The sequence below is a fragment of the Cottoperca gobio genome, chromosome 9, assembly GCF_900634415.1.
Source record: "Cottoperca gobio chromosome 9, fCotGob3.1, whole genome shotgun sequence".
NCBI classification, from domain to species: domain Eukaryota; kingdom Metazoa; phylum Chordata; class Actinopteri; order Perciformes; family Bovichtidae; genus Cottoperca; species Cottoperca gobio.
The window spans coordinates 915,724-942,189 of record NC_041363.1 but is presented as its reverse complement, the minus strand read 5'-3'; the positions used below and the strand labels follow the sequence as shown (position 1 = coordinate 942,189).

The 26,466-nt window shown below is 41.8% G+C and overlaps 1 protein-coding gene across 1 annotated transcript in view; it reads right to left on the bottom strand.

Annotated features, from left to right (window-relative positions):
- Positions 1-26,466, bottom strand: part of zmat4a (zinc finger, matrin-type 4a) — a 123,085-nt gene that overhangs the window by 16,859 nt on the left and 79,760 nt on the right. Inside the window, exons 4-5 of the mRNA XM_029440649.1 lie at positions 16,467-16,688; positions 1,105-1,201 (exon numbers count right to left, since the gene is read on the bottom strand). Coding sequence (XP_029296509.1) covers positions 1,105-1,201; positions 16,467-16,688 — 319 coding nt within the window. The remainder of the gene's footprint in view (positions 1-1,104; positions 1,202-16,466; positions 16,689-26,466) is intronic.

Sequence of the window (26,466 nt, the reverse complement as noted above, 5' to 3'; positions counted from 1 at the left end):
AGTGTGTTCCTACAGTGTGTTCCTGCAGTGTGTGTGTTCCTACAGTGTGTTCCTGCAGAGTGTTCCTGCAGTGTGTTCCTGCAGTGTGTTCCTACAGTGTGTTCCTGCAGAGTGTTCCTGCAGTGTGTTCCTGCAGTGTGTTCCTACAGCGTGTTCCTACAGTGTGTTCCTGCAGTGTGTTCCTGCAGTGTGTTCCTACAGTGTGTTCCTGCAGTGTGTTCCTGCAGTGTGTTCCTACAGTGTGTTCCTACAGTGTGTTCCTGCAGTGTGTTCCTGCAGTGTGTTCCTGCAGTGTGTTCCTGCAGTGTGTTCCTACAGTGTGTTCCTACAGTGTGTTCCTAGTGTGTTCCTGCAGTGTGTTCCTGCAGTGTGTTCCTACAGTGTGTTCCTGCAGTGTGTTCCTACAGTGTGTTCCTGCAGTGTGTTCCTACAGTGTGTTCCTGCAGTGTGTTCCTGCAGTGTGTTCCTACAGTGTGTTCCTACAGTGTGTTCCTACAGTGTGTTCCTGCAGTGTGTTCCTGCAGTGTGTTCCTACAGTGTGTTCCTGCAGTGTGTTCCTGCAGAGTGTTCCTGCAGTGTGTTCCTGCAGTGTGTTCCTACAGTGTGTTCCTACAGTGTGTTCCTGCAGTGTGTTCCTACAGTGTGTTCCTGCAGTGTGTTCCTGCAGTGTGTTCCTACAGTGTGTTCCTGCAGTGTGTTCCTACAGTGTGTTCCTGCAGTGTGTTCCTGCAGTGTGTTCCTGCAGAGTGTTTCTGCAGTGTGTTCCTGCAGTGCGCCTGTTTTTTGTGCTGTAAGAGCTCGTTGGTTCTCAGCAGGCGCCACAACCACCAGTGAGCTACACTGGAATAGCAGAAAAATTAGAGAATTTCCTTCCTTCCTCAGCAAAATGGGCCAATCTGAAATTTCTGTCTCAGCAATTCTAGCTTTCTCAGCTTTCTACAATACTCTCATCATTTATGCATGCAATGTCTGAAGTGCAAAGGCCTCCTTAAGAAGCGGGGGATTTAGAGGATGCAGATCAAAGCAGAGAACAGATTATATTTCAGGCCAAGGATGAAGTGTAGCATTTAGCGCCGCAGCATGTACAGTTAAAAGTCCACTCACTTGTTTTGGTGCTTTGAGCCCTGCAGGTGTGCATGGTACTGTGCCACTGAGTTCAGTGTGACGCTGCAGACTTCACAGGTGTGGCTTCGTTTCAGGCCTGGAATCAAACAGAAACACATGTTGAATCTTCACACAATGCACCTGCACAGACCTCCTGCACAGACCTTTCACTGGAGTTGAGCGTTCTCGTGTTTTGTTGGACGCTGTTGGTTTGGGAAAAAAATGAATTAGAATTAAGCAGACAATGAAATCTAATGCATTTTAAATCTAGGTAAATATATTTCTCAGTGGAATCTGAAAGTTAGTAATTGAGACATGTATGCTTTAATTGTTTCCAGATAGAGAAATGCTTATAAACTTTGTTATCTAACATTTATAGTCATTATGGCCACAGTGACAGAGTTGCCCTGTTTCCATTTGTATAATGTTTACCATGTTCTCCATCTTAGTTTAGCACGTTAGCATGTTAGCATGTGCTAATTAGCACTAAAGATAAAGAACAGCTGATGTTATTAGCTTTGAGCTGATGATTGTGTCTCAAAGTTAAGGAGCATGAATGCATCACATTTCCTGGTAATCCTTCTAATAGTTCTTATACTTCACAAAAACATGCACAGTTCCACCTCAAGGTGGCTCTGAAAGTCTCAGTATCACCAAAGTAATTAGGATTTATCCTCTGGGCACGATGAATGTCTGGACAAAAAGCACTCGATGCAGTTTATATATTTCAGTCTGAAGTTGTGCAATCACTAGAAAAGATAAACGTATTCTTTACTTCAGACTCACTTAACGCTGAGCTGTGGACACAACTCAGGCTGGAGGTGTCACATCTATTGGGAATCAACAAAATGTAATTAGTTGTGAAATGTTTTAAATCGTACAGCGTGTGTGTGGTGGTGGTGGTCTGCAGCCGTTATTAACAGCACCTTGTGTAATCGCTGTCATGTTGTACTAATCTTGTTGTGCTATGAAAGATGGCCGCCTTGATTGCCTCGCTCTCACTATTGAGTTAACTCCTTCATAAATATGCCTCAGAGCAAAAGGCCAAGAGAATATAAATGTCAGCCGGCACTCATTGAATCACATTTCCATATTCTCGTCAATCAAATTCTCCCCGTGAAGGATTGTTTGCTCCGAGAGAGAAATGTATTTTCTTCTTGCAGGTGATGTTGAAAATATTCAATTTTCTAACAACTTCTAAGCTATTGATGTCAGCTGTTTCCTTCTAATGTGTTGAAGGAGGGCAGTATTCCCCACAGAGAGAAGCAGCTCGTTCACTTTCCTCCTGATACGCTGCACAATAACCACTCTGTCAGTCTGCTGCCAGCAGGACTGAGATTTCAAATTTGCACGGCCGTCCCCAGATGCAGTCATGAGCGGACATTAAAGTTGTGCAGCAGGCAATGAGGGTCTGCTCTGCAGGGGCCCTTTGACAGCTTGCTTCTCAAATAAGTTTTGAAAGGGTGAAAGATTACACAGCGGCCCCAGTATCCATCACTGCCAGCCACCTGCAGCTGGTCCCACACAGTGCTTCCCTGCATGAGCGATGAAGCACCGGGAGCCTGCGGGCCTCTGGAGTGCTTCCCCTCCATCACCTGCGCCTCCGACTTTCCGAAGCGTCGCCGGCGAGTCGTTGGAGACTCGTTTGTTTTGCTTAACTCGTCGCGTAGCCGAGAAAAGAGACGCAGAGGAGATGGTGCAGAAGAAGAGAAATGTGCTCTGCAGTCTCATGTATTTGGGTTATGTTGGAACTGTTTAAAAGACGGTAACAGTGGAGGAAGAGGAGTCTGAAGTCTCACATCTTCATCTCCCAGCCACAGAGGTAACTTAAGAAAGTAGAAGTAGAAAAGAAAGTAGCCCATGGGTAAACTCCTGAAACAAAACATGTCAAAAAGAATTTCAGTAAATGTAATTAGGATCTGCTCCTCTCAGCGCCTCATTAAACCTTTTACAGTGCAAACCTGCGGCTGTGTTCACAAAACATCTTTGGCTGAACGTCAGGAAGCACGTGCCCGTCCTGAGTTATAAACAAAGCTCTGTAGCGCTAAACCGAGTCACAGAGAGCTTCTCACCATCAGGAACAACTTCTCACTAAACATATGTTGAGGGCAGGCGAGTCCTCTGTAAGAATGAGATCTGCTGCGCTGACGGACCTCACACATCTCAGCCTTTCAAAATAAATCATCTCATTTCAAAATAATAGTTTATTCATTCATTAACCAGGAACCTGCAGCACCGTCTGAGACCAAACATAAGATTCTTTGTGGATCCGACCTGGAAATGATTTATAGTTTCCTGTGATTCATTAAGTGGCACTAAGATGTTGATGTGAGCAAGTTCATCTTTTCACACCTTCTGTGGGTGTAAAGATCGAGCGATCAAAGAGTCAAAGATTTAGCATCAACACACAACCACAGCTGCTCCTGGTGACTGAAGCCATGTGCTGTTTCATTTGTGTTCATGAGGCATTATTAAAAATATATCATTTAGAAGATGAAGAGCCATGAACTGACATAAACACGAGAGAAGCTGCACACATGGAACAAAAGGTCTCTCTCACTTTTAAATACAAACTATTTACTGCAGACAAGCAAGGATGGAACGCTACATTCCAATCTCATTGAAAGCTCGTAGAACATGGTAACTGCAGGCTCGTGTATGTCTGGCACACTGGCTCCACATTGACTCACCAGTCGGCCACAGATTGGGGTGCTGAGTTGAGTTATTCCATTTGCTCCGTAGTAAATCTCTGGTTGTCTCTCAGCTAATTGAGACCTATTGCCTGAGCTGTTGGGAGGGAACACGGTGGCAGTATGATCAGCAGTGCCGTCCTCTGTGTGGACTGTTTATGAGCACGGGAAAGGTGGTGCAGGTCCAAGGTTCATGCTAAATTAACCAGCAGCCATCTGCCCCACCCAGATGGTGCAGGTTCAGCTCGTTCCCTCTGATGGCAGCCGGCGCCTGGCTCAAAGAGCGTATGCTGAATCTGAATCCGTATTAAACAAATTGTTGCAACTGCGGAACATATTAAAATGGATTGCTGTGTGAAATGGACTTTCAGAATGAAATCATCACTCAAAAGTGTTTTCAAGCCCTCGAAGCAATAACACAGGCGTACTCACCAAATCACGGATAAGATTGGACTCTGAAATTGGACGCAGTTAGGAAATGGGCAGCAGGTAGAGATGTAATATCTTGAGGAGAACGGGTATTAGGTTTGAACAAATGGCCGGCCTTCTGCCGGTCCAATCTAGAGTTTAAATTGAAGCAGTTGGTGTACACGGGGACAGCCCTTTGTTTCCCCTTGAAGAGGGCTTTGATCAGACAGCTTTTAGGGCACTAGATGTATTGTAGGATCAGGAGATAAAATACCATTGCAGGGCTCTATACAAGGAGGCGCTGGAAAGCAGAAGAAGACAGAGACAACGTGCTAAATCACATCTGCCAGAAATGCATCTTCGATTAACGGCCATGATGGACTGTGATGATCTGTGATGATCTGTGGTGGTCTGTGATAATCTGTGGTGGTCTGTGATGATCTGTGGTGGTCTGTGATGATCTGTGATGATCTGTGGTGGTCTGTGATGATCTGTGGTGGTCTGTGATGATCTGTGATGATCTGTGGTGGTCTGTGATGATCTGTGGTGGTCTGTGATGATCTGTGATGATCTGTGATGATCTGTGATGATCTGTGGTGGTCTGTGATGATCTGTGGTGGTCTGTGATGATCTGTGATGATCTGTGATGATCTGTGATGATCTGTGGTGGTCTGTGATGATCTGTGGTGGTCTGTGATGATCTGTGATGATCTGTGATGATCTGTGATGATCTGTGATGATCTGTGGTGGTCTGTGATGATCTGTGGTGGTCTGTGATGATCTGTGGTGGTCTGTGATGATCTGTGATGATCTGTGATGATCTGTGATGATCTGTGGTGGTCTGTGATGATCTGTGGTGGTCTGTGATGATCTGTGGTGGTCTGTGATGATCTGTGATGATCTGTGATGATCTGTGATGATCTGTGATGATCTGTGGTGGTCTGTGATGATCTGTGATGATCTGTGATGATCTGTGATGATCTGTGGTGGTCTGTGATGATCTGTGGTGGTGATGGACAGGCTACACATCGGTCTGAATTTAGTGTCTTTGAGTGAGCGCTTACAGTGTTGACACCGAGTGACCTGTGATGAGGAAGATCTGCGAGAACATGATATGTTCTTCATCCATGTTGAATACGTTGGAGTCTAAAATCAAGAAGGCTACTGTAAGTCTCTAAGTGATACTGAGCCAAAATGTAAAGCGGCACAAACTATTTTTATTCACAGATTTGTGAATTGTGATTTGTGTTCCACATGTGCTGATGGAAACACTAGAACTGTCGGACCCCCAACATGTTCTATTGGCCGGTTGGAGAACGATATTAATGGATCAGAGATGTAAATACCAACATTTCAATACAAATCACAGAATTGCTCACAAAACTGTTTATAAACTCTAGTCATGAATCCTCCCCCCCCCCCCAACCAAAGGCCTTTCACCATGAGGTGGCACTTTACCGTCTCTCGCTTTTGAATTTGACCGAACTCGCACCGTGAATCTCAAATGTGTGACGTGTTTACACACATGGACCAACCTTAGTAAGATGCATTTTTTACGCACCATCCTCCTCATAATTTAAAGAGTTTCATTTGCTTTTACATATAGAAATACATCAGTGCTTTAGTAGTGTTTTAATTAATACATTTAACAATCCCAAAAACAAAAGCTGACCATCGCATCCAAAACAGAGAGCATCTGTTAGCTTCGTGTTCACTGTAGAGAAAATACAAACTCAAACTCAACTTAAATAAAAGGATTTATTCTGTCAAATCCTTTCAAAATCAAATCCACAGCCTTCCCTTTATCTTCACTTATAATTGTAATTGTATAATCACGTAATTGTCTAAATAGTAAAAAAAAAGTCACAGAATTTTCTTCAGAATAAAATAAACATACGCTTTAACACTAAATAGTATTTATAACATCTGATCCCAATGTGAATATTCAGTTTGTTTTCATCTGCTCGTGTCTACTTTACATTATTAAATATAAATTATTATGCTCTCTGGCCAGACATTACTAGACTGTCTGCTGGTGTTGGAAATCACATTAGGTAAAGTACACAGTTAGAGTGATTAATAAAACGAGGGAAATGATAGCGTGTCGGCACATTTTATAATTCAGTGTTCGCTGCTGGAGACTGAGCAACAAACAGCTGAGCCAATTCAGCTCTACAAAGATAACACTTGGGTGTGTGTAATGTCACACTTCTGCAAAGTTACTGCTGAGCCGAAGACCAACAACCACCAGACAACACTTGTGTGTGTGTGTGTGTGTGTGTGTGTGTGTGTGTGTGTGTGTGTGTGTGTGTGTGTGTGTGTGTGTGTGTGTGTGTCAGGAGACAGACTGCATGAAGATACAATACTCTGATGTTTCAGCCTCTCATAGGACTTTATATTCCTGCAATCCTCTCCTTGTATTGCTCCTGTAGTCAACATGTCCAAGTGTCCTTGGGCGAGATACTGAACCCCAAATTGCTCCCGATGGCCGAAGGTGTGTGAGTGTGTGTGTTTATCACCCCTGAAGAGCCCCTGACTCTGTATGAGTGTGTGTGTGTGTGTGTGTGTGTGCGTGTGTGTGTGTGTGTGTGACTGTTTATCACTCTTGATGAGCCCCTGACTCTGTATTAATGTGTGTGTGTGTGACTGTTTATCACTCCTGATGAGCCCCTAACTCTGTATGAGTGTGTGTGTGAATGTTCATCACTCCTGATGAGCCCCTGACTCTGTATGAATGTGTGTGTGCATGCTGACATGTGTTGTAAAGCGCTTTGAGTGATCGCAAAGATTGGAAAATATTTTTATAAATGCAGTCCATTTCCCAATATCTCCCCTGGATCGTTTTACACTTCTACATCACAGGAGATCAATGTTGCTGAATGTTTATCTAAATATAGATTTAGGGTTCAGTACAAACAATATGTGTAATTATATTCAGTCGTATAGAAGTGAAGCACAAATTAATCCAGCCATGTACTTTCAAAGACCCCTGGCCTTGTGTTACCTCACACGTACAGCGACGTTCACACATTAAAGATGGGAGAAAGAGAACTGGTGCTGCTCCGTATCCGCAGAGCCTCAGTGAAGGTTTTGGGAGAAAACGTTAGATTGATGTATCTCTAGTACGAAACACTAAAAGTTCAGAACTAATGCGTTTAAAATATTCATAAAATGAGCAGATTCTGAAGTTAGTATGTCCTCCATTTGTCTTAATTTCAGGAGCAATTAACACAATTATCTTTGAGGAGAAGTCACAATCATCTCTTTTAAATCCCCTACGGTGATAAGCAGGGATAACCGTTAGTGTCTTAATGGACCATCTACCACAAATTCATTTTCCATCCCATTTACAACTCTGCAAACATCCCAGCAGTGAGCATGTGACTTCAGAAATCACAATTTGGATCTAACTAATTATTGGACTCTTTGCAAACTACAGCTTTTTTGCAGTCACGTTTCGACTGTAGGGGGCTCTCAATCAATACAATAACAAAATAAGGAGTTTGGTGGCGTAATATTCCATCACTGCAGTCTCATGTTAGGATCCTTCAGTGTTCCTGCTTCAGCAGAATCCTCCACAGAGTTCTCCTCTCTCTGATTCAAATGTTAAACATCAGAGTTTCTCCTGCACGCTGTTCGGCTCCCGCTAACGTTTGCTCAGCTTGTTTCTCTGAGAACTTAAGATCCAGACGTCCGAGGACTAAAATCCTTCATCCTTCAAATATAGAGTTAAAAACACCAAGATGTAAAAAGTGTCTTAAAACTGGATAAAGTCAGTTTATGAATCTTCTGGCTACAAACACAACGCAGACGCTGCTCAAAGGGGAGACGACGCCATGACAGGAGAGAGAGGAAACGTTACCTTCAGGGACATTACACATGTCTCTGTCTCACTACATATACAACACAGGACTGATGACACCATGACAGGAGAGAGAGGAAACGTTACCTTCAGGGACATTACACATTTCTCTGTCTCACTACATATACAACACAGGACTGATGACACCATGACATGAGAGAGGAAACGTTACCTTCAGGAACATTACACATGTCTCTGTCTCACTACATATACAACACAGGACTGATGACGCCATGATAGGAGAGAGAGGAAACGTTACCTTCAGGGACATTACACATTTCTCTGTCTCACTACATATACAACACAGGACTGATGAAACCATGACAGGAGAGAGGAAACGTTACCTTCAGGAACATTACACATGTCTCTGTCTCACTACATATACAACACAGGACTGATGACACCATGCAAGGAGAGAGGAAACGTTACCTTCAGGGACATTACACATTTCTCTGTCTCACTACATATACAACACAGGACTGATGACACCATGACAGGAGAGAGAGGAAACGTTACCTTCAGGAACATTACACATGTCTCTGTCTCACTACATATACAACACAGGACTGATGACACCATGACAGGAGAGAGGAAACGTTACCTTCAGGGACATTACACATTTCTCTGTCTCACCACATATACAACACAGGACTGATGACACCATGACAGGAGAGAGGAAACGTTACCTTCAGGAACATTACACATGTCTCTGTCTCACTGCATATACAACACAGGACTGATGACACCATGACAGGAGAGAGAGAGGAAACGTTACCTTCAGGAACATTACACATGTCTCTGTCTCACTACATATACAACACAGGACTGATGACACCATGACAGGAGAGAGGAAACATTACCTTCAGGAACATTACACATGTCTCTGTCTCACTACATATACAACACAGGACTGATGACACCATGACAGGAGAGAGAGGAAACGTTACCTTCAGGAACATTAGACATTTCTCTGTCTCACTACATATATAACACAGGACTGATGACACCATGACAGGAGAGAGAGGAAACGTTACCTTCAGGAACATTACACATGTCTCTGTCTCACTACATATACAACACAGGACTGATGAACCATGACAGGTGAGAGAGGAAACGTTACTTTCAGGGACATTACACATGTCTCTGTCTCACTACATATACAACACAGGACTGATGACACCATGACAGGAGAGAGAGGAAACGTTACCTTCAGGAACATTACACATTTCTCTGTCTCACTACATATACAACACAGGACTGATGACACCATGACAGGAGAGAGAGGAAACGTTACCTTCAGGAACATTACACATGTCTCTCTCTCACTACATATACAACACAATGCTGATGACACCATGACAGGAGAGAGAGGAAATGTTACCTTCAGGAACATTACACATGTCTCTGTCTCACTACATATACAACACAGGACTGATGACACCATGACAGGAGAGAGAGGAAACGTTATCTTCAGGGACATTACACATTTCTCTTTTTTGTTCCTATCCTGTGGTGGTGGGCAGGTGTGTGTGACTTCCCTACAATGCTAATGTTTCCCAAGTCTTTCTATATCTCCACCCCTCTCATTTCTTTGCCATCAACTTCCCATAGCTGCACAGTCTTCACAACAATATGCAGACCCCCATTATGGGAGCTGTTGAATATTTCATCACATCTTCTGAGTCAGACTGCACATTTCCTCAGAGGTGGACAGCGCTGGAGGTCAGGGAGAGGGGACGGCAAAGGGAGGAGAGAAAGGAGATGTGGAGAAAGATAAAAAGAGGAAATATAGAAAAAGGCTCCAAGTAGAAGCTGTGGAGGAAACTTCCTGCAACAGCAGCCCCTCTCTGGTCGGCCCCACTCCCCCTGCTGTGGTCCCATTCTCCTCTCCACAGGCTCACTGTGCTGGTTTTGCCTGATAGGATGATTTGCCACTTCATTACTAATTGATAATCGCCGGAGAGAAAAAGCTCATTAGCCCCAGTGCTGAATAGTGCAGCGAGCACGCTGACATTTTCAGCCGCTCCATAATGACAGTGTTGATGTTGGCGGATCTGTCTCCTCCTAACACACAGTGCAAAACAGGCTTGGGGCGAAGGAGATTAAGCCTTTGAGGTTAAGCTTTAAGCTAGTGAGGAGCGGTGGAGAGGAGCCTTTGGTGCAGAATCAGGACTTGTCTGCTTAAGTGCTCATGACTTCACAATGAAACCACAGTGTTGTTTCCAGCCACACCACCGACTATCCTTCACTCCTAATTCCTCCTCACTCTGCACACCCTTTCCCACAGGACAGAAACCCACTAACATCTGTAGTGACGCTGGTGTTCACCCCTTTTCCTGAGCGCTGCTGTGATACGGGTGGAAGTAAATATATAACGAATAAAATCAACAGGGGTTTGGACAATTACTATAATTTATTAACGTACAACAAATTGAATTAATATGCTCTCCGCACCAGACTCCATTCATAGAAACATTATCTGTCTACCGGCAATGGGAAAGAAGTCTGTCAACTATTTTTAGTGTGTTTTCCCATGTTTTCAAAAACCTTCATATACATGCTAAAACATGTTTTATTTCAAAAGCCATGAACTTGGATAAATCTGGTAAAAAATATCTATATGAAACCTTCAGAATAAGAGAGAGAAGTAATCCTAAACCGAGTCGAAATAAAAGCTTTGTTACTGGTCCCAGTGGAAATTAAAAAAGGACACAGTGCTTCAGCTTTACATATATCTATATATATCTATATATAGATATAGATTTATAAAACGGACATGTCAAATCAAGCAATCTGATATGTGCATATGCATATCTACATACTGATTTATCTAACATGTTATTGAAACAAAGACATGGTAACTGGGACTTTGTTGAAGTGGCATTTAAAAGTCTTTTCATTTGTTTTGTTTATTGAAATTGCAGAAAACTAAAACTTAACGACAGTGAACTACAGATACTATGAGTAGTGAACTACAGATACTATGAGTAGTGCTAACTACAGATACTATGTGTAGTTCTAACTACAGATACTATGAGTAGTGCTAACTACAGATACTATGAGTAGTGCTAACTACAGATACTATGAGTAGTTCTAACTACAGGTACTATGAGTAGTGAACTACAGATACTATGAGTAGTGAACTACAGATATTATGAGTAGTGAACTACAGATACTATGAGTAGTGAACGACAGATATTATGAGTAGTGAACTACGGATACTATGAGTAGTGAACTACAGATATTATGAGTAGTGAACTACATATATTATGAGTAGTGAACTACAGATACTATGAGTAGTGAACTACAGGTACTATGAGTAGTGAACTACAGGTACTATGAGTAGTGAACTACAGATATTATGAGTAGTGAACTACAGATACTATGAGTAATGAACTACAGATACTATGAGTAGTGCTAACTACAGATACTATGTGTAGTTCTAACTACAGATACTATGAGTAGTGCTAACTACAGATACTATGAGTAGTGCTAACTACAGATACTATGAGTAGTGCTAACTACAGATACTATGAGTAGTTCTAACTACAGGTACTATGAGTAGTGAACTACAGATACTATGAGTAGTGAACTACAGATATTATGAGTAGTGAACTACAGATACTATGAGTAGTGAACGACAGATATTATGAGTAGTGAACTACAGATATTATGAGTAGTGAACTACAGATATTATGAGTAGTGAACTACAGGTACTATGAGTAGTGAACTACATATATTATGAGTAGTGAACTACAGATACTATGAGTAGTGAACTACAGGTACTATGAGTAGTGAACTACAGGTACTATGAGTAGTGAACTACAGATATTATGAGTAGTGAACTACAGATACTATGAGTAATGAACTACAGATATTATGAGTAGTGAACTACAGATATTATGAGTAGTGAACTACAGATACTATGAGTAGTGAACTACAGATACTATGAGTAGTGAACTACAGATACTATGAGTAGTGAACTACAGATACTATGAGTAGTGAACTACAGATATTATGAGTAGTGAACTACAGATACTATGAGTAGTGAACTACAGATACTATAAGTAGTGAACTACAGATATCATGAGTAGTGAACTACAGATACTATGAGTAGTGAACTACAGATACTATGAGTAGTGAACTACAGATATTATGAGTAGTGAACTACAGATACTATGAGTAGTGAACTACAGATACTATGAGTAATGAACTACAGATACTATGAGTAGTGAACTACAGATATTATGAGTAGTGAACTACAGATACTATGAGTAGTGAACTACAGATACTATGAGTAGTGAACTACAGATATCATGAGTAGTGAACTACAGATACTATGAGTAGTGAACTACAGATACTATGAGTAGTGAACTACAGATACTATGAGTAGTGAACTACAGATACTATGAGTAGTGAACTACAGATATTATGAGTAGTGAACTATAGATATTATGAGTAGTGAACTACAGGTACTATGAGTAGTGAACTACATATATTATGAGTAGTGAACTACAGATACTATGAGTAGTGAACTACAGGTACTATGAGTAGTGAACTACAGGTACTATGAGTAGTGAACTACAGATATTATGAGTAGTGAACTACAGATACTATGAGTAGTGAACTACAGATACTATGAGTAGTGAACTACAGATATTATGAGTAGTGAACTACAGGTACTATGAGTAGTGAACTACAGGTACTATGAGTAGTGAACTACAGGTACTATGAGTAGTGAACTACAGATATTATGAGTAGTGAACTACAGATATTATGAGTAGTGAACTATAGATATTATGAGTCGTGAACTACAGATACTATGAGTCGTGAACTACAGATATTATGAGTAGTGAACTACAGATACTATGAGTAGTGAACTACAGATACTATGAGTAGTGAACTACAGATATTATGAGTAGTGAACTACAGATATTATGAGTAGTTCTAACTACAGGTACTATGAGTAGTGAACTACAGATATTATGAGTAGTGAACTACAGGTACTATGAGTAGTGAACTACAGATATTATGAGTAGTGAACTACAGATACTATGAGTAGTGAACTACAGGTACTATGAGTAGTGAACTACAGATATTATGAGTAGTGAACTACAGATACTATGAGTAGTGAACTACAGATATTATGAGTAGTGAACTAAAGATACTATGAGTAGTGAACTACAGATATTATGAGTAGTGAACTATAGATACTATGAGTCGTGAACTACAGATATTATGAGTAGTGAACTACAGATATTATGAGTAGTGAACTACAGATACTATGAGTAGTGAACTACAGATACTATGAGTAGTGAACTACAGATATTATGAGTAGTTCTAACTACAGATACTATGAGTAGTTCTAACTACAGATACTATGAGTAGTGCACTACAGATATTATGAGTAGTGAACTACAGATACTATGAGTAGTTCTAACTACAGATACTATGAGTAGTGAACTACAGATACTATGAGTAGTTCTAACTACAGATACTATGAGTAGTGAACTACAGATACTATGAGCAGTGAACTACAGATACTATGAGTAGTGAACTACAGATATTATGAGTAGTGAACTACAGATATTATGAGTAGTTCTAACTACAGATACTATGAGTAGTGAACTACAGATACTATGAGTAGTGAACTACAGATACTATGAGTAGTGAACTACAGATATTATGAGTAGTGAACTACAGATATTATGAGTAGTTCTAACTACAGATACTATGAGTAGTGAACTACATATACTATGAGTAGTGAACTACAGATACTATGAGTAGTGAACTACAGATATTATGAGTAGTGAACTACAGATATCATGAGTAGTGAACTACAGATACTATGAGTAGTGAACTACAGATATTATGAGTAGTGAACTACAGATATCATGAGTAGTGAACTACAGATACTATGAGTAGTGAACTACAGATACTATGAGTAGTGCTAACTACTGATACTATGAGTAGTGAACTACAGATTCTATGAGTAGTGCTAACTACAGATACTATGAGTAGTGCTAACTACAGATACTATGAGTAGTGCTAACTACAGATACTATGAGTAGTGAACTACAGATACTATGAGTAGTGCTAACTACAGATACTATGAGTAGTGCTAACTACAGATACTATGAGTAGTTCTAACTACAGATACTATGAGTAGTGCTAACTACAGATACTATGAATAGTTCTAACTACAGATACTATGAGTAGTGCTAACTACAGATACTATGAGTAGTGAACTACAGATATTATGAGTAGTGAACTACAGATACTATGAGTAGTGAACTACAGATATTATGAGTAGTGCTAACTACAGATACTATGAGTAGTGCTAACTACAGATACTATGAGTAGTGAACTACAGATACTATGAGTAGTGCTAACTACAGATACTATGAGTAGTGCTAACTACAGATACTATGAGTAGTGCTAACTACAGATACTATGAGTAGTGCTAACTACAGATACTATGAGTAGTTCTAACTACAGATACTATGAGTAGTGCTAACTACATATACTATGAGTAGTTCTAACTACAGATACTATGAGTAGTGCTAACTACAGATACTATGAGTAGTTCTAACTACAGATACTATGAGTAGTTCTAACTACAGATACTATGAGTAGTGAACTACAGATACTATGAGTAGTGCTAACTACAGATACTATGAGTAGTTCTAACTACAGATACTATGAGTAGTGAACTACAGATACTATGAGTAGTGCTAGCTAGCTGAAAGAGACTTCCTGCTCTCCGAACCCACTACAGCCGCTCACGTTGCCCTCACCCAGCCTATAAAGAGCCAATCAGGCCTGAAGTTAGGAGTCCTCGTCCAATCAGCTGTCAGGACTTGTTTCTCACATTTGGTGTGGTCACGCGTTGATACCCTTTATACCACCTCTGGGCTCCCTCTGCTCTTCTGGCAGCCAGACCTCCACTGGCTGCAATAACATTGTGTAATTGTTATTGACATATTGTGACTGGGAGAGGAGAAGAAAGAACGTTCTCTCCTCTCTCGGTAAAACTAACAGCTTGTGACACGCTGGTGGACTCCAGCAGGAGCTGACAGCTACGAGGGCTCATTTCTAGATGTAATGCTCTGTGTCACTACGTAATATTATCACTTATATCAGGACTGAACACTGAAACATCTTTACCTTCTCTCTGGTCTCTGACAGAACAGCAAAGAGTTACGGTTGCACTCATAACAGAAGTGACTTAAAGCTGCACAACTTTGACTTATATTGTTAAATGAAAACCAAGTGCTATCAGATGTCAAGACTAATCTCACGACACTCTTATGAATGAGCTGACAGCAATACATGAAAGGTGTCAGAACAAGAAGTGTGTTTCAGATAGAGAAGTGTTTCTGTACATGAGAGATGTTAAAACATTTAGTTAGTATGTAATGGATAATACTGTTCAAAGAGAAGTTTCTATTATGATGAACTCCTTTTCTTTCTTTAAAATTCTCATTCAATCATTTTGCATATAATTAACATTCATAGCAGCAATACATCTTATATGACTTAGACATTATAATTTCTATTTGTATTATAATGTTGATGTGCAGCTTCAGTGTGCTGACGAGGGGCTTCAACCTGAACATCACTGTGTTGATGGATGGCGTCTCCCCATCTTAAAGTGTTGATTACACAGTGCATGAGAAGCCCTGAGGTCAACACGACTCTGTATCAGCACTCAGCACCTTCAGCTGGCCGTCCCCTCAGTGACTCTACATCAGTCTGAGTGTGACACACCAGAGACGCTGAGGCCATGGAGCTCATAGAGGTTGTTAACGAATCAGTGACAAAATACCTGACTGCTCCGACTAAACGCAAACATGTAACTTCCTGCCAAGTCTCTCAAAACAATAACAAAATAGTTATTGTCTCCCCTCTGATTAAAAGGTTAAAAACAGTGAATAAAGCAGTTTGAGGTTAAAAATGTGTGTTTTGTAGCTCGGTGAAAAACGGATGTCCCGGAGCGGCTGCGAGCCGAGTTGCCACTAAAGTTTGTTTCTCTGATAACTTAAGATCCAGACATTCAGGAGGTTTTTACTGTGAGCCGAATTATTCTCAGAGGTCTCCTCCTCTCCAGAACAAACGGACACAGTGAGTAACACCAGTAAAAACACTAAATACAGCAGTTTAAGTTAGAAATCAGTGTTTCTCAGACACAGTTTGGCGGACTGCTAGCTAGTTTTCAGATGATACGTTTAAATCCTACATTATAACCTGGAAGTTGCCCTCTTGCAGTCTAACATTACATGGAAAAGAGTTTCAACTAAATCTATGATGTGCTTCATCTCACTAACCTTTGAAAACAACTTTAGAACCCTTTAATGTAATAAGTACTGTTTACAGTCAGAATAAAAAAAGTGCTTTCGTACCCGTCATCTCTCCCATGTCCAGGGTCTTCCCCAGCTGCTCCAGCAGGTCTGCTCGAGCCGCGTTCTTCTTGTGCTTCTTGCCATCATAATGTTGCTGAGCCATGCCGGGGTTGTTGAACCAGGCGTTGCATAGCTGGCAGTAGCGGTCTGAATCACGGCGCTGTCGTGGGGAGGTCATGGGAGACGTTTCCGGGGAGCTCTTCACAGGACTGGGGGACGTCTCTGAAACAAACCCAAAACACTGTTACTGCTTTTACTGCTTCAAAAGGAGACACAGTGGCTCAGAGACTTAGCACTTTACAATCGCTAACAAGCGTTTACCTATAATTAGGATTGTAGTCAAAGCTTTATTATAAACAGGAAGTGGCTGCCAGTGATCAACAAAATATCCAACATACGTAGCACTTAAAAATATATATCCATACAAATACAGTAAAGAAAACAGTAAAATGTCATGCCTTGGACAGAGAAGATCGGCATCTCTTATCCACTCCTGGCAGTAAATCAGCTGTTTCTTAATGTGTATTTACTGCTGTGGTTCGGAAGAAGACGGTTCATACGACAGAATGTTGAAGGTTTTCTGGCGTGTTGCGTGCAAAGATTTGTAAATAAGACAAGAAGGATCCATCATTTCGGTATTAGGTAAACGTGTTGATTGCATATTGAATTGTATTCATAGTGTAATCCACAACTGACAGATGTTGTGCTAATTGTGTTCAGAGTTTGAAAATGCTGCAGATTGGACGGAGGGATGTTACCGATTGTAAAATACAAACTGTATTGATAGTTGCCAGCACGGCTGTCAGAACAGAAGAAATCACAGGTGAGAACAAATCATTTTTCACATTCACACGTTCTAATCTTCTCTTGCACGTGGAGAGAAAGCTCAGTGTGGAGCTCAGATGTGATTAAGGAGAGCAGTGCTGCAACATAGCAGGCTGAGATGGATGAACACACCATGCAGGCTTCATGTCAGCTGACAAGACGCCTCAGGACCGGCTCCGATACCGATCCTCAGGACCGGCTCTGATACCGACCGGCTCCGATACGGCTCCGATACTGATCCTCAGGACCGGCTCTGATACCGACCGGCTCCGATACGGCTCCGATACCGATCCTCAGGACCGGCTCTGATACCGACCGGCTCCGATACCGATCCTCAGGACCGGCTCTGATACCGACCGGCTCCGATACTGATCCTCAGGACATGCATGTTGTTTGTCATGTGATTTATACTGATTTAACTACCAGTGCTGATATGATCCTGTTACTGTCTCTTCACCTTGCTTCAAATTACAGTTATTTCACTCTCAGAGTTGCAGTTGGCTGTTTTGCATTTAATTTAAAACTCCTCCATGAATATGTGAATATGAAATTATTTTGTCCAACATGTAAATTGAGGAAGGTGGCAACCTATAAATTCTCTATGCAGGAAAAACACTGCTGAGGAATAAAATACTTCTACTGCGTATTTCTAGGGTTTTTAACAAGAATGCAGACTAATGGCGTGTCAACACAGCCTGAAAACACAGCGGACTTTCTAAAGTTTGTAAATAAGTGTAGCCAGCAGACAGAGAGTGTGAGGGCTTTAATGAGCACTGATCAGCAGCAATGTAACAGTGCGGCCCTGCTGCTGCAGCCCCTGAATAACAAGCTGTTATCTCCATTAAACGTCTGAAGAGGAAAAGCTAAATTCTACTTGGCAAGCGGATTAAAGAGCCTGCTCTCCTCGTGGCTGCCCACTTGTGCCTTCATGCATGGATGGCGGCATTAACCCCGAACGAGTGCCGCGTTGCACCGAGCGCCCCGACGCCAAACGGCTATCAACTTAATCAGTTTTAACCCTTGAGTGCTCGGAACCCCTGGAGTCAACATTTAGCGTTGTTCCATTAAACTACAGAACATTTAAAAATGGCAACTCCAGCGAGAAACAAAGGAGCGCGACAACGTAGAGCATGTTGCTCTGTGTTTCAGCCGCACCGCACGCTTTACAGTTGCATTGTTCTTTCCAATAAGCACTCGATGCTTTCATCCACAGCAGCGGGCTGTTATGGAGGATTTGCATCTGTGACTTTGTGGTTATAAGGTGACCTTTCTAACTAATAGGCCAATGTAAACTGTCAGACTTCATTTAATCCCTGTGGTCGCATTCACAGGCAGGTCAGAAGTCAGATACAGACATAAGCCCGGGAGCTGTTTTAGATTTAATGCCTTACTCAAAGGAAAAATACTTTTACAGACAGAGGGTGTGGATCTGGGGGGGGGGGGGGGGGGGGGGGGTCGATTCATGTTCATTTGTTCGATCATTTAAAATCGATTTTGTAAAAAAATACGAAGTTCTACTAAAGAAGCTACATATTGCTCCTGATGGAAAGTAATGTGCTGTAAAATTACACTTTTATATTTGTTATATTTATTCATCTTTTTTGTATAAGTGAACTGTTTGTGCAAGTTTAGCATGAATAAATATTACCTTTTATCTTAAATTTGGCTTTTTCGAATATAAGAACGCCATAATCTTACACACACTTTACTCTGTTTTGTGTGCCGCTCCTCTTTATTAACGCACAGCGGACCGGAGGGGATCCGGACTTTAGCTCCTCTAAGTTCTGAATCCAGAATCGGTTTTCAATCTAATTATGAGACTCAAAACCGCCGCGTGCTTCCACAACACACTTCAGCAAACAGACTCCCCACTAAAGTTCAGACTCTCTCTCTCACACACACACACACACACACACACACACACACACACACACACACACACACACAGTGGAATTCTCCATCAAAGCTGTTTCGACACCTCGTGTGAGACACAAGCTGAAAGCTCGTCATGGTTTCAACAATAAGAGCAGGTAATGACCACGGAGCAGAGACGGGTGACAGAATGTAAAGGAGGATTGAAAGTGAAATATTTACAGTTTGTGGAGACACAAGAGGGAGGCAATGATTTATTCAAACAACTTGCCTTCATGCTGCACTCTCCGTTATTATTATTATTGTTATTATTAATATTAGTAGTATTGCTGCTGTTATTGTTGTGGTAGTAGAGCAGGTAGCTGTTCATATCCAACGTGATCTCATCTTTACTCGTCTTATTTTGCTTGAGCAGAAGCTCCACAAAGTATCCTGATGCTGAAGGTTCACACGTGGTTAACGTCGTGAAGTGCACAATGTGACATTTGTAACCAAAGAAATGACTTTGGAGCAGAGCCTCTCGTCAGTGTGTCGTGTGTACTTACAGAAGAAATACACAACTGCGCTCATAACGTCATTTTCTCTTAATGTCACTACAAGCAGCACCTTTCACGTCACACAGTCATTTGAACCATTGTTAATATAATAATAATGATATACTGTATGTATAATGTTGTGTCCTTCTCACATCTCATATCATTACAAGTGAAGAGAAAACGACAAGCAAAGAAGAGAAACTGGCAAATCATTTCCTGCTAATTCTCAGGATTGATAATTTCTCCTCCTCAGCGTGACGTCTCCGTGCAGCCTCCTCCTCCTCACGCCAAGTGTAATCCCACTGATTTAATATGCGTACGACTGTGTCCCCACCATTCGTCTCGCAGCCCACCAGCTTTACCTAAAGTATTTATGTTCGGTACAAGGTGGCAGACTCCTCACTCATAGCGCTGTGTTATTGCACGGTGGCTCTCCTGTCTCATAGATAACGCAGCCGGCACATAAAGGGATGAAACCCTTTCCTCCCATTGAGTGCATCATTAGAGCCGTACTGTTTAACACCCCTCTGTGATTTGATTGAGGGTTCGGCTCAGTTCAGAAGGCAGGGCTCGCCGCCATCACCGAGAGGCAGATGGTGTCGCCTCGGAGCGCCACATGCTGCGTAAAGGACACTTAGAACTGTGTGAAAAGGCCCTCGCCTCTCTTTATTATAGGTTTAAGTGTCAGCGAGATAGAAATGTGCTTATTTTCCTGCAAAGAGATGTATTTGTGAGCTTTCGGCACACAGTGCTGAGTGCCGACAACACACTCAGAGAGGATTGCGGCTTTTTCCTGAAGTCTAACAATTTCTTTGACATTGACGTCTGAGAAGAACATTTTTGGGGAGAATCATCAGTGCACCGGGGTATGAATCATTCAAGCCTGATGGTCCTGATTTATCATCATCAAGTCAAGGAGACAGTACATATGCCACGTTTCATAATGGCAGCCTTGGTGATGGTTAGTCAGAGGACACAAGAAAAGGAGCAGAGATTAAAACAATCGAGACTTACAGCATTTCTACACTTCTTAAATTTCACTTTCACTTGAGAGTTAACTCCATTTTGCAATAAGAGTTTTAAAGTTACATTTATATAAACGGTTTGATTAAAGTGGATATTCTGCAGAACATTTTGGATTAAGACACAATTAAAAAACAATTACAAATTCTGCAATTTGTTAATTTTGAGTGTTTTTCCTTCCAGAACTCGACTAACTTTGTCCAACAAGCTTAGTTATTCTCTGTAACTGCCGGTGCATTCATGTGAATGTTCTCAAAATGTGCTGATTCTGCACATTTCTGCACATTACGGAGAGACAACCCTTCACATTATCACACTCAGGGGGTCACCGGAGTTCACAAAGACCATAACAGTCGGCACCAAAGTGCATTGCAATCGGATCGAGACATTTTACCCACAACCGCACATATTGACCTGCTGGGGTCGTGGACAGTCAGGGGTCCATCCTCTGGGAACCATGAATGTTTGTAACAATCAGTAGGTTTAGAGATATTTTAAAGTATGAATGTCTGGTTTGACCTGCTGCTGGACCAACAGTACCTGTCGCCAACCCACATGAAAATATCCGCACCTGTAAATCAGGATGTTAAACTACACCAACTCCTTGGTGGGGCTACTGTTACTCTTGGTGGGGCTAGAACACCATCTTGCACAACTCAGGAAGTGTAGGATTGGACCCCCAAACACAGACAAAGCAGGAAGACAGGATCAGCTCAATGATTTATAGACCCCTTTTAGTGTCGACGTCATGATTACATCACGGTGTTGGAGGCAACACAAAGGAAAGACTGGAGACCAACACGAATCCCCTCAGGGCAGCAGGCTAAAGATAGACATCCAAAATGTCATCGTGCTGTGTTGTGGAAGGACTATGGCTCCAACTTGAAATTTTATCGCATAATAGTTGTTAAAAATCGAAGGAAACTCTGGTTAAACTTGATAATAAGACGCAAGGACTGAGGTGCACTCTTCATATCAGATGAGGTTGAATACAGTATTGTTTGAAACGGACATGTGTCGGAGGTTCTGTCATGCCGACCTCATCAGAAATTGGGGAACTAGGAGGAATAACGTAAGGGGGTTTCTCCCATTACTCTCGTAGCGCATCGCTAACACTAGTTGTATGGCCGGAGACAAACAGGAAACTGTTGAAGTGTCTTCTCCCTACAATAGTTGTAGTCAACTAACGATTTATACTTTCTCTGTTTCTCGCTTGGTTTCTCTGTCTGGGGTGTAAATGTCTGGCAATTCACTGCAGGTGTTCCAGTCAGATCCCTGAGCCAAGCAGGACCACACTGCCAACCGGCGGCTGACAGCTAACGCTAACTAGCTCTCCACCTGTCGGTTTCAACAAGGAATTGTTGTTCACAAAGCAGCATTATCAGGGAAACAATAGTGTGTGTCACCCGGACCCATCGATGGGGAGTTTACTGCATCCTTTTTTTAACGTGTCAGTGCTCGGTTCAGTTTGTCACTTGCTAAGCGTTATACATAACGAAGGTGTCCCTGGAAAGATCTCTGTTTCTCCAAAACACATTTTCTAATCAGTGCCAGGACGATGTTGGCATAAACCCTGATCCCAACATGTCCTTCAGGTCCTGTAGAGAAACGTCACATTGTCTGATTTTTGGCATCGACTTGTTTCCGAAGCATCGGTTCTTGTGACAAATGAGATGCATGCGAGGCTAGAAGGCAACTGCAAAGCAAATGAGAGAAGGGGGGACAGGTGTGTAGACGGGTGTTGCAATCAGGTGATGGGTATTGGTGGTGGATGGTGTTAGATCTCGTAGATCACACCTTGATGGGTATGTCTAGACCGGCTCTCCGATTAAAGGGTCCGGGCCAGAGGACTATAGAGAATAACTCCAATGGTAATGAAGGAGCCTGGGGAAAAGGGAACGTGGCTGGAGAGGACAGACTGTGACACATCCCGCCTACACTACAAGAACTAGAAACGTGTTGTCTGTGGGCACCCGACACGGTGCAGGACAGAAGGACGCTAACGTTAACGGTTCTGAAGACCCCTGTAGTTGCAGAAGGCTTGTAACAAACACAGCATGTGAAAGTATGTGTTTGCAGAAAGACTCTCATGCCTTCATAGCACTTCTAATTTAAAGTGATCCTGATTCAGATAGTAGCTTCCCTATCCTTCAGCTCAGACATTTTCTATTGCAGTAATAAGTCATGTTCACATCACTTAGTGTTCGTCTCCAGGGAGATGCGTTGCACTCTTGCTAGATGAAAGCTTACATTTCAAAAGGCAGCTTTACATAAACAGCCTTATTTTCACAATGCAATTTTAATGCAAATGCATTTCATAAACTTTAGAGAAGCATTTGTTTGAGCTTGAGTGAAAACAAATAGGAGTTGTGAGGTTTTGATGCAAGAGCAGCACTGCAGCAAACACTTGCTCTGCCTGACGGACTTTATGCTGTTTGTTGACTTCAGCTGTCAATTTAAAGCTCATTCTAATTTATTCAGTCAGCCCTTTCATTCGCTCGGTTTTGTGCTTTAGGGAGATTTAGCATGAAGATTTTGATCATTATTGACCAATCAATTTAATAACAGAAAACTAAAAATCCATTAAAAATGTAATCTACAACCCCCCCAAAGGAGAAAAGAAACACACTACCTTGTTTCCATGTGCCACACTGATGTCATTTCACCTGCACTAGTTTAGAGCGCTGAGTTGTGCTTAAAAGATAAATCCCCTCCTTGCAAGCCATTTGTATGCAACAAAGAAGCAGTACAAAGAAGATCTATTTAGTGTGAAGAGAGTTATACATCTGAGGAGATTCAGCCTCTGTGAGGAGAGCGGATCAAAGTGCTCTGAATCCCCTCGCTCTCCACTCACCCCCCTCTGCTCTGCCTGCAGACCCCGTACGACTCAGGAAACAACATTTTGTCAAATTTCCCTTTGTTACTGAGGAGGAATATGTGCACGCTGTGCAGGCCATGGAGAGCAGACAAACAGAACATCTCCATCCCTGAGATGCATCACAACAAAGCTGAAGTTATTTGTCCTTCAGAGAATAAAGTTGGAAATAGATAAAACGAGAATGAGGGATATTTACGAAGCCTGTTGTAAATTACTGTCAGGGTTTGTGCAGCATTACTGAGACTACGGATGCATTCAAGGACAAGGCTGTAGTTCATCTGAAATACATGAAGTGTCGTTAAATTTGATTTTACGACACGTGTTGTGCATGTCTGAAAAGTAGCAACGTGCAAAATAAACTCTTTTCTGCTGTTGAACTTGGAACATTGGTTGAAGAAAAGACACTTTTGTAACCGCAATTGTGTATTTATCCTGCAAAGAGGCTATACGAGAAGTAATATTAGTGAAATAGTCTGTTGTTACCTCAACAGTGATGGAATGAGAAATGAAAAATCAGTGGGAGACTTTAGCAAAACTTTCAAACTCTGTTGGCGGCGTAAATTATAAAGCAAAGACATTAACGAGGGAACGAGACACAGCTGGGGGAGAAAGGCAAAGACACAAGGGCAGGGGAAATGGACACAGGAGGATCAAATCAACAATCACAGAGGGAGGGAAAAAATAAAACAGGGAGCAAGTACAATCAGATCGTGACAAAACCAAAGTATTAGTATTAGTAGAGGGTGGTGATAGCCTAGTGGTCTGGGTGGTACGCCTTCCAAACGAGAAGGTCATGAGGTACCAGGGCTGCCACCATTGTCCCTGTAGTTAGTTCACTGTAAGTTGCTCTGAATAAGAGCGCCCACTAAATGACCTATAATGTAATGTAATTAGATAAATTAAATATTTGACGGAGATGTTACAGTTTACATTTGTCTCGACATGGTGCGACTGCCACGCTGCTAGTACGGTCAAAAAGTCACTTTCAGAATATTGTTTTATATAAAATGCTGAAATAGAAGAAATGCATTAATAACACCTCCTTCGTTATGTGCTCATTCTTACTATATGTCAGTCATACCTTCATCAGTCTGTTCCCTGCACCATCACACCATCACACCACTGATAACACTGTAACTTTATGTGGATCTCAGATTTGAGCTGCTGCACCAGAATACCAGAAGAATCCCAACAATGTCAAAGTATGAAAATGTGGTGCGAATGCTGAAGCCGCCCATTAGAAAGTTTGATCAGCAGGGAACCAGAAAGGCCTTTAAATATTAGTATGATTCACGCGCTTGAACTGTTTAACAGATTGTAACATTTAGAGTCTCAGTTACATGTACAGGAAGAGCCACGGCCCGGTTACTATGTGCACATTTTTACTCCAGATTTCTTCAAATCACTTGCCAGTAAATGAGAGCAGCAGAAAGATATCCCCACATTAAGCTGCAGATGTTAAAGGAAGTGACATTCATGGCAGCTCTTCCGCTCAAGGCCCAGACGATTGGAAACTGGCCAGAACGTGGAAACACGGCTTAGAGAAACATGTGGAGGAATAAGAAAATACATGCGGCTGTGAATATATAAAAATACTAATGACATTTATTCAGCCTCCCTGTGCTCTAAAATAGAATAGCATTGCAGCACATTGCAACACTAGCTGTTGATATAGAAATGCATGCGGATGAGCGTGTGCTATATAGGTCAGTGAAAACATTAACATTAACATAACTGTGCCAGAATTAAAGGGCAAAAAAGGGTTATTAGTTAGCCTATAATGTAATACAGTAGCTGAGCCTTCTGGAAAACATTAAACATTAATTTCAGATGAAATTCTTGCATGTTTAGAGTTCATTTGAAATTCAACAACAGCTTACGCAGCTTTTCAACTCTAAGATTTCAGATTGACGACGATGCATTTTTATAATGTTTATCGTGGGTTTTGAATCGGGGTTATGGACCCAAAGGGAGGATGTTCACCATCTGTTCAAAGCAGGGAAACAATGCATCAAGTCGTGTTTATGAGCATCTCCTATGGCAACAGGGATGCTGCGTGTTATCATCAGTGTTCATCAAGGCTTGTTTTAACATGCATGGATATGTTTGGGGTGAATGATGTTGACAAGGCAGAGTTTCTGCAACTGAATACCGGCTGACGGCGGGCTGGAACAACAGTGTGTCCCGAGAGGTCGGCGGATCAACAGAGGAGCGCGGACAGTCTGCTGACGTTACTTATGTAGAAATCAATAGTCCGGGCCTCCCGGTGCACTGGATTTATCTTCCTGACATTTTCTATTTGTGACAGATCTGGGTGCCTGTACAACAGAGGTGCTTTAAACGACTGTTTCAGGGGATAACACGAGCTCAGTCCACTTCCTCTACTGCAGCATGTGGGTTGTTTGGAAAAGAGCAACTCAACCTGTTATTGACAGACTCGATCTTTCCCCTCGAGGAATCTTCTCATATTTGAAACTATTGAGACAAAATAAACCGTGTTTGTGCTTGAGGGTAATATGTGGGTCTGATATTTGTATTTCATCAATCTATGAATATTAATGATGAGGTTTAGTGTCCCATGATGTTTGAGGCTGTTCCACTCGGTAACAGACCCATGAGAAGAACTGAATAATTGTTCTTTTTGGTCAAATTCAAAGTGAATATAGAACTGAGAAATAGAACTGCATATCAGCAGCTGCTAATGTGTGTCAGGTGGGGAGGAGGGTCCTCAGTGTCCCTGGAGTTTACTGGGTGTCAGTGTGATTGATGGCTGTGTGTCCCCCACCCCCCCTCTTATGGCCGGGATGGAGCTGCCTCTGTTCTGTCGGCCACAGATGTCATGCTTAATGTGTCACTGACATGTTGC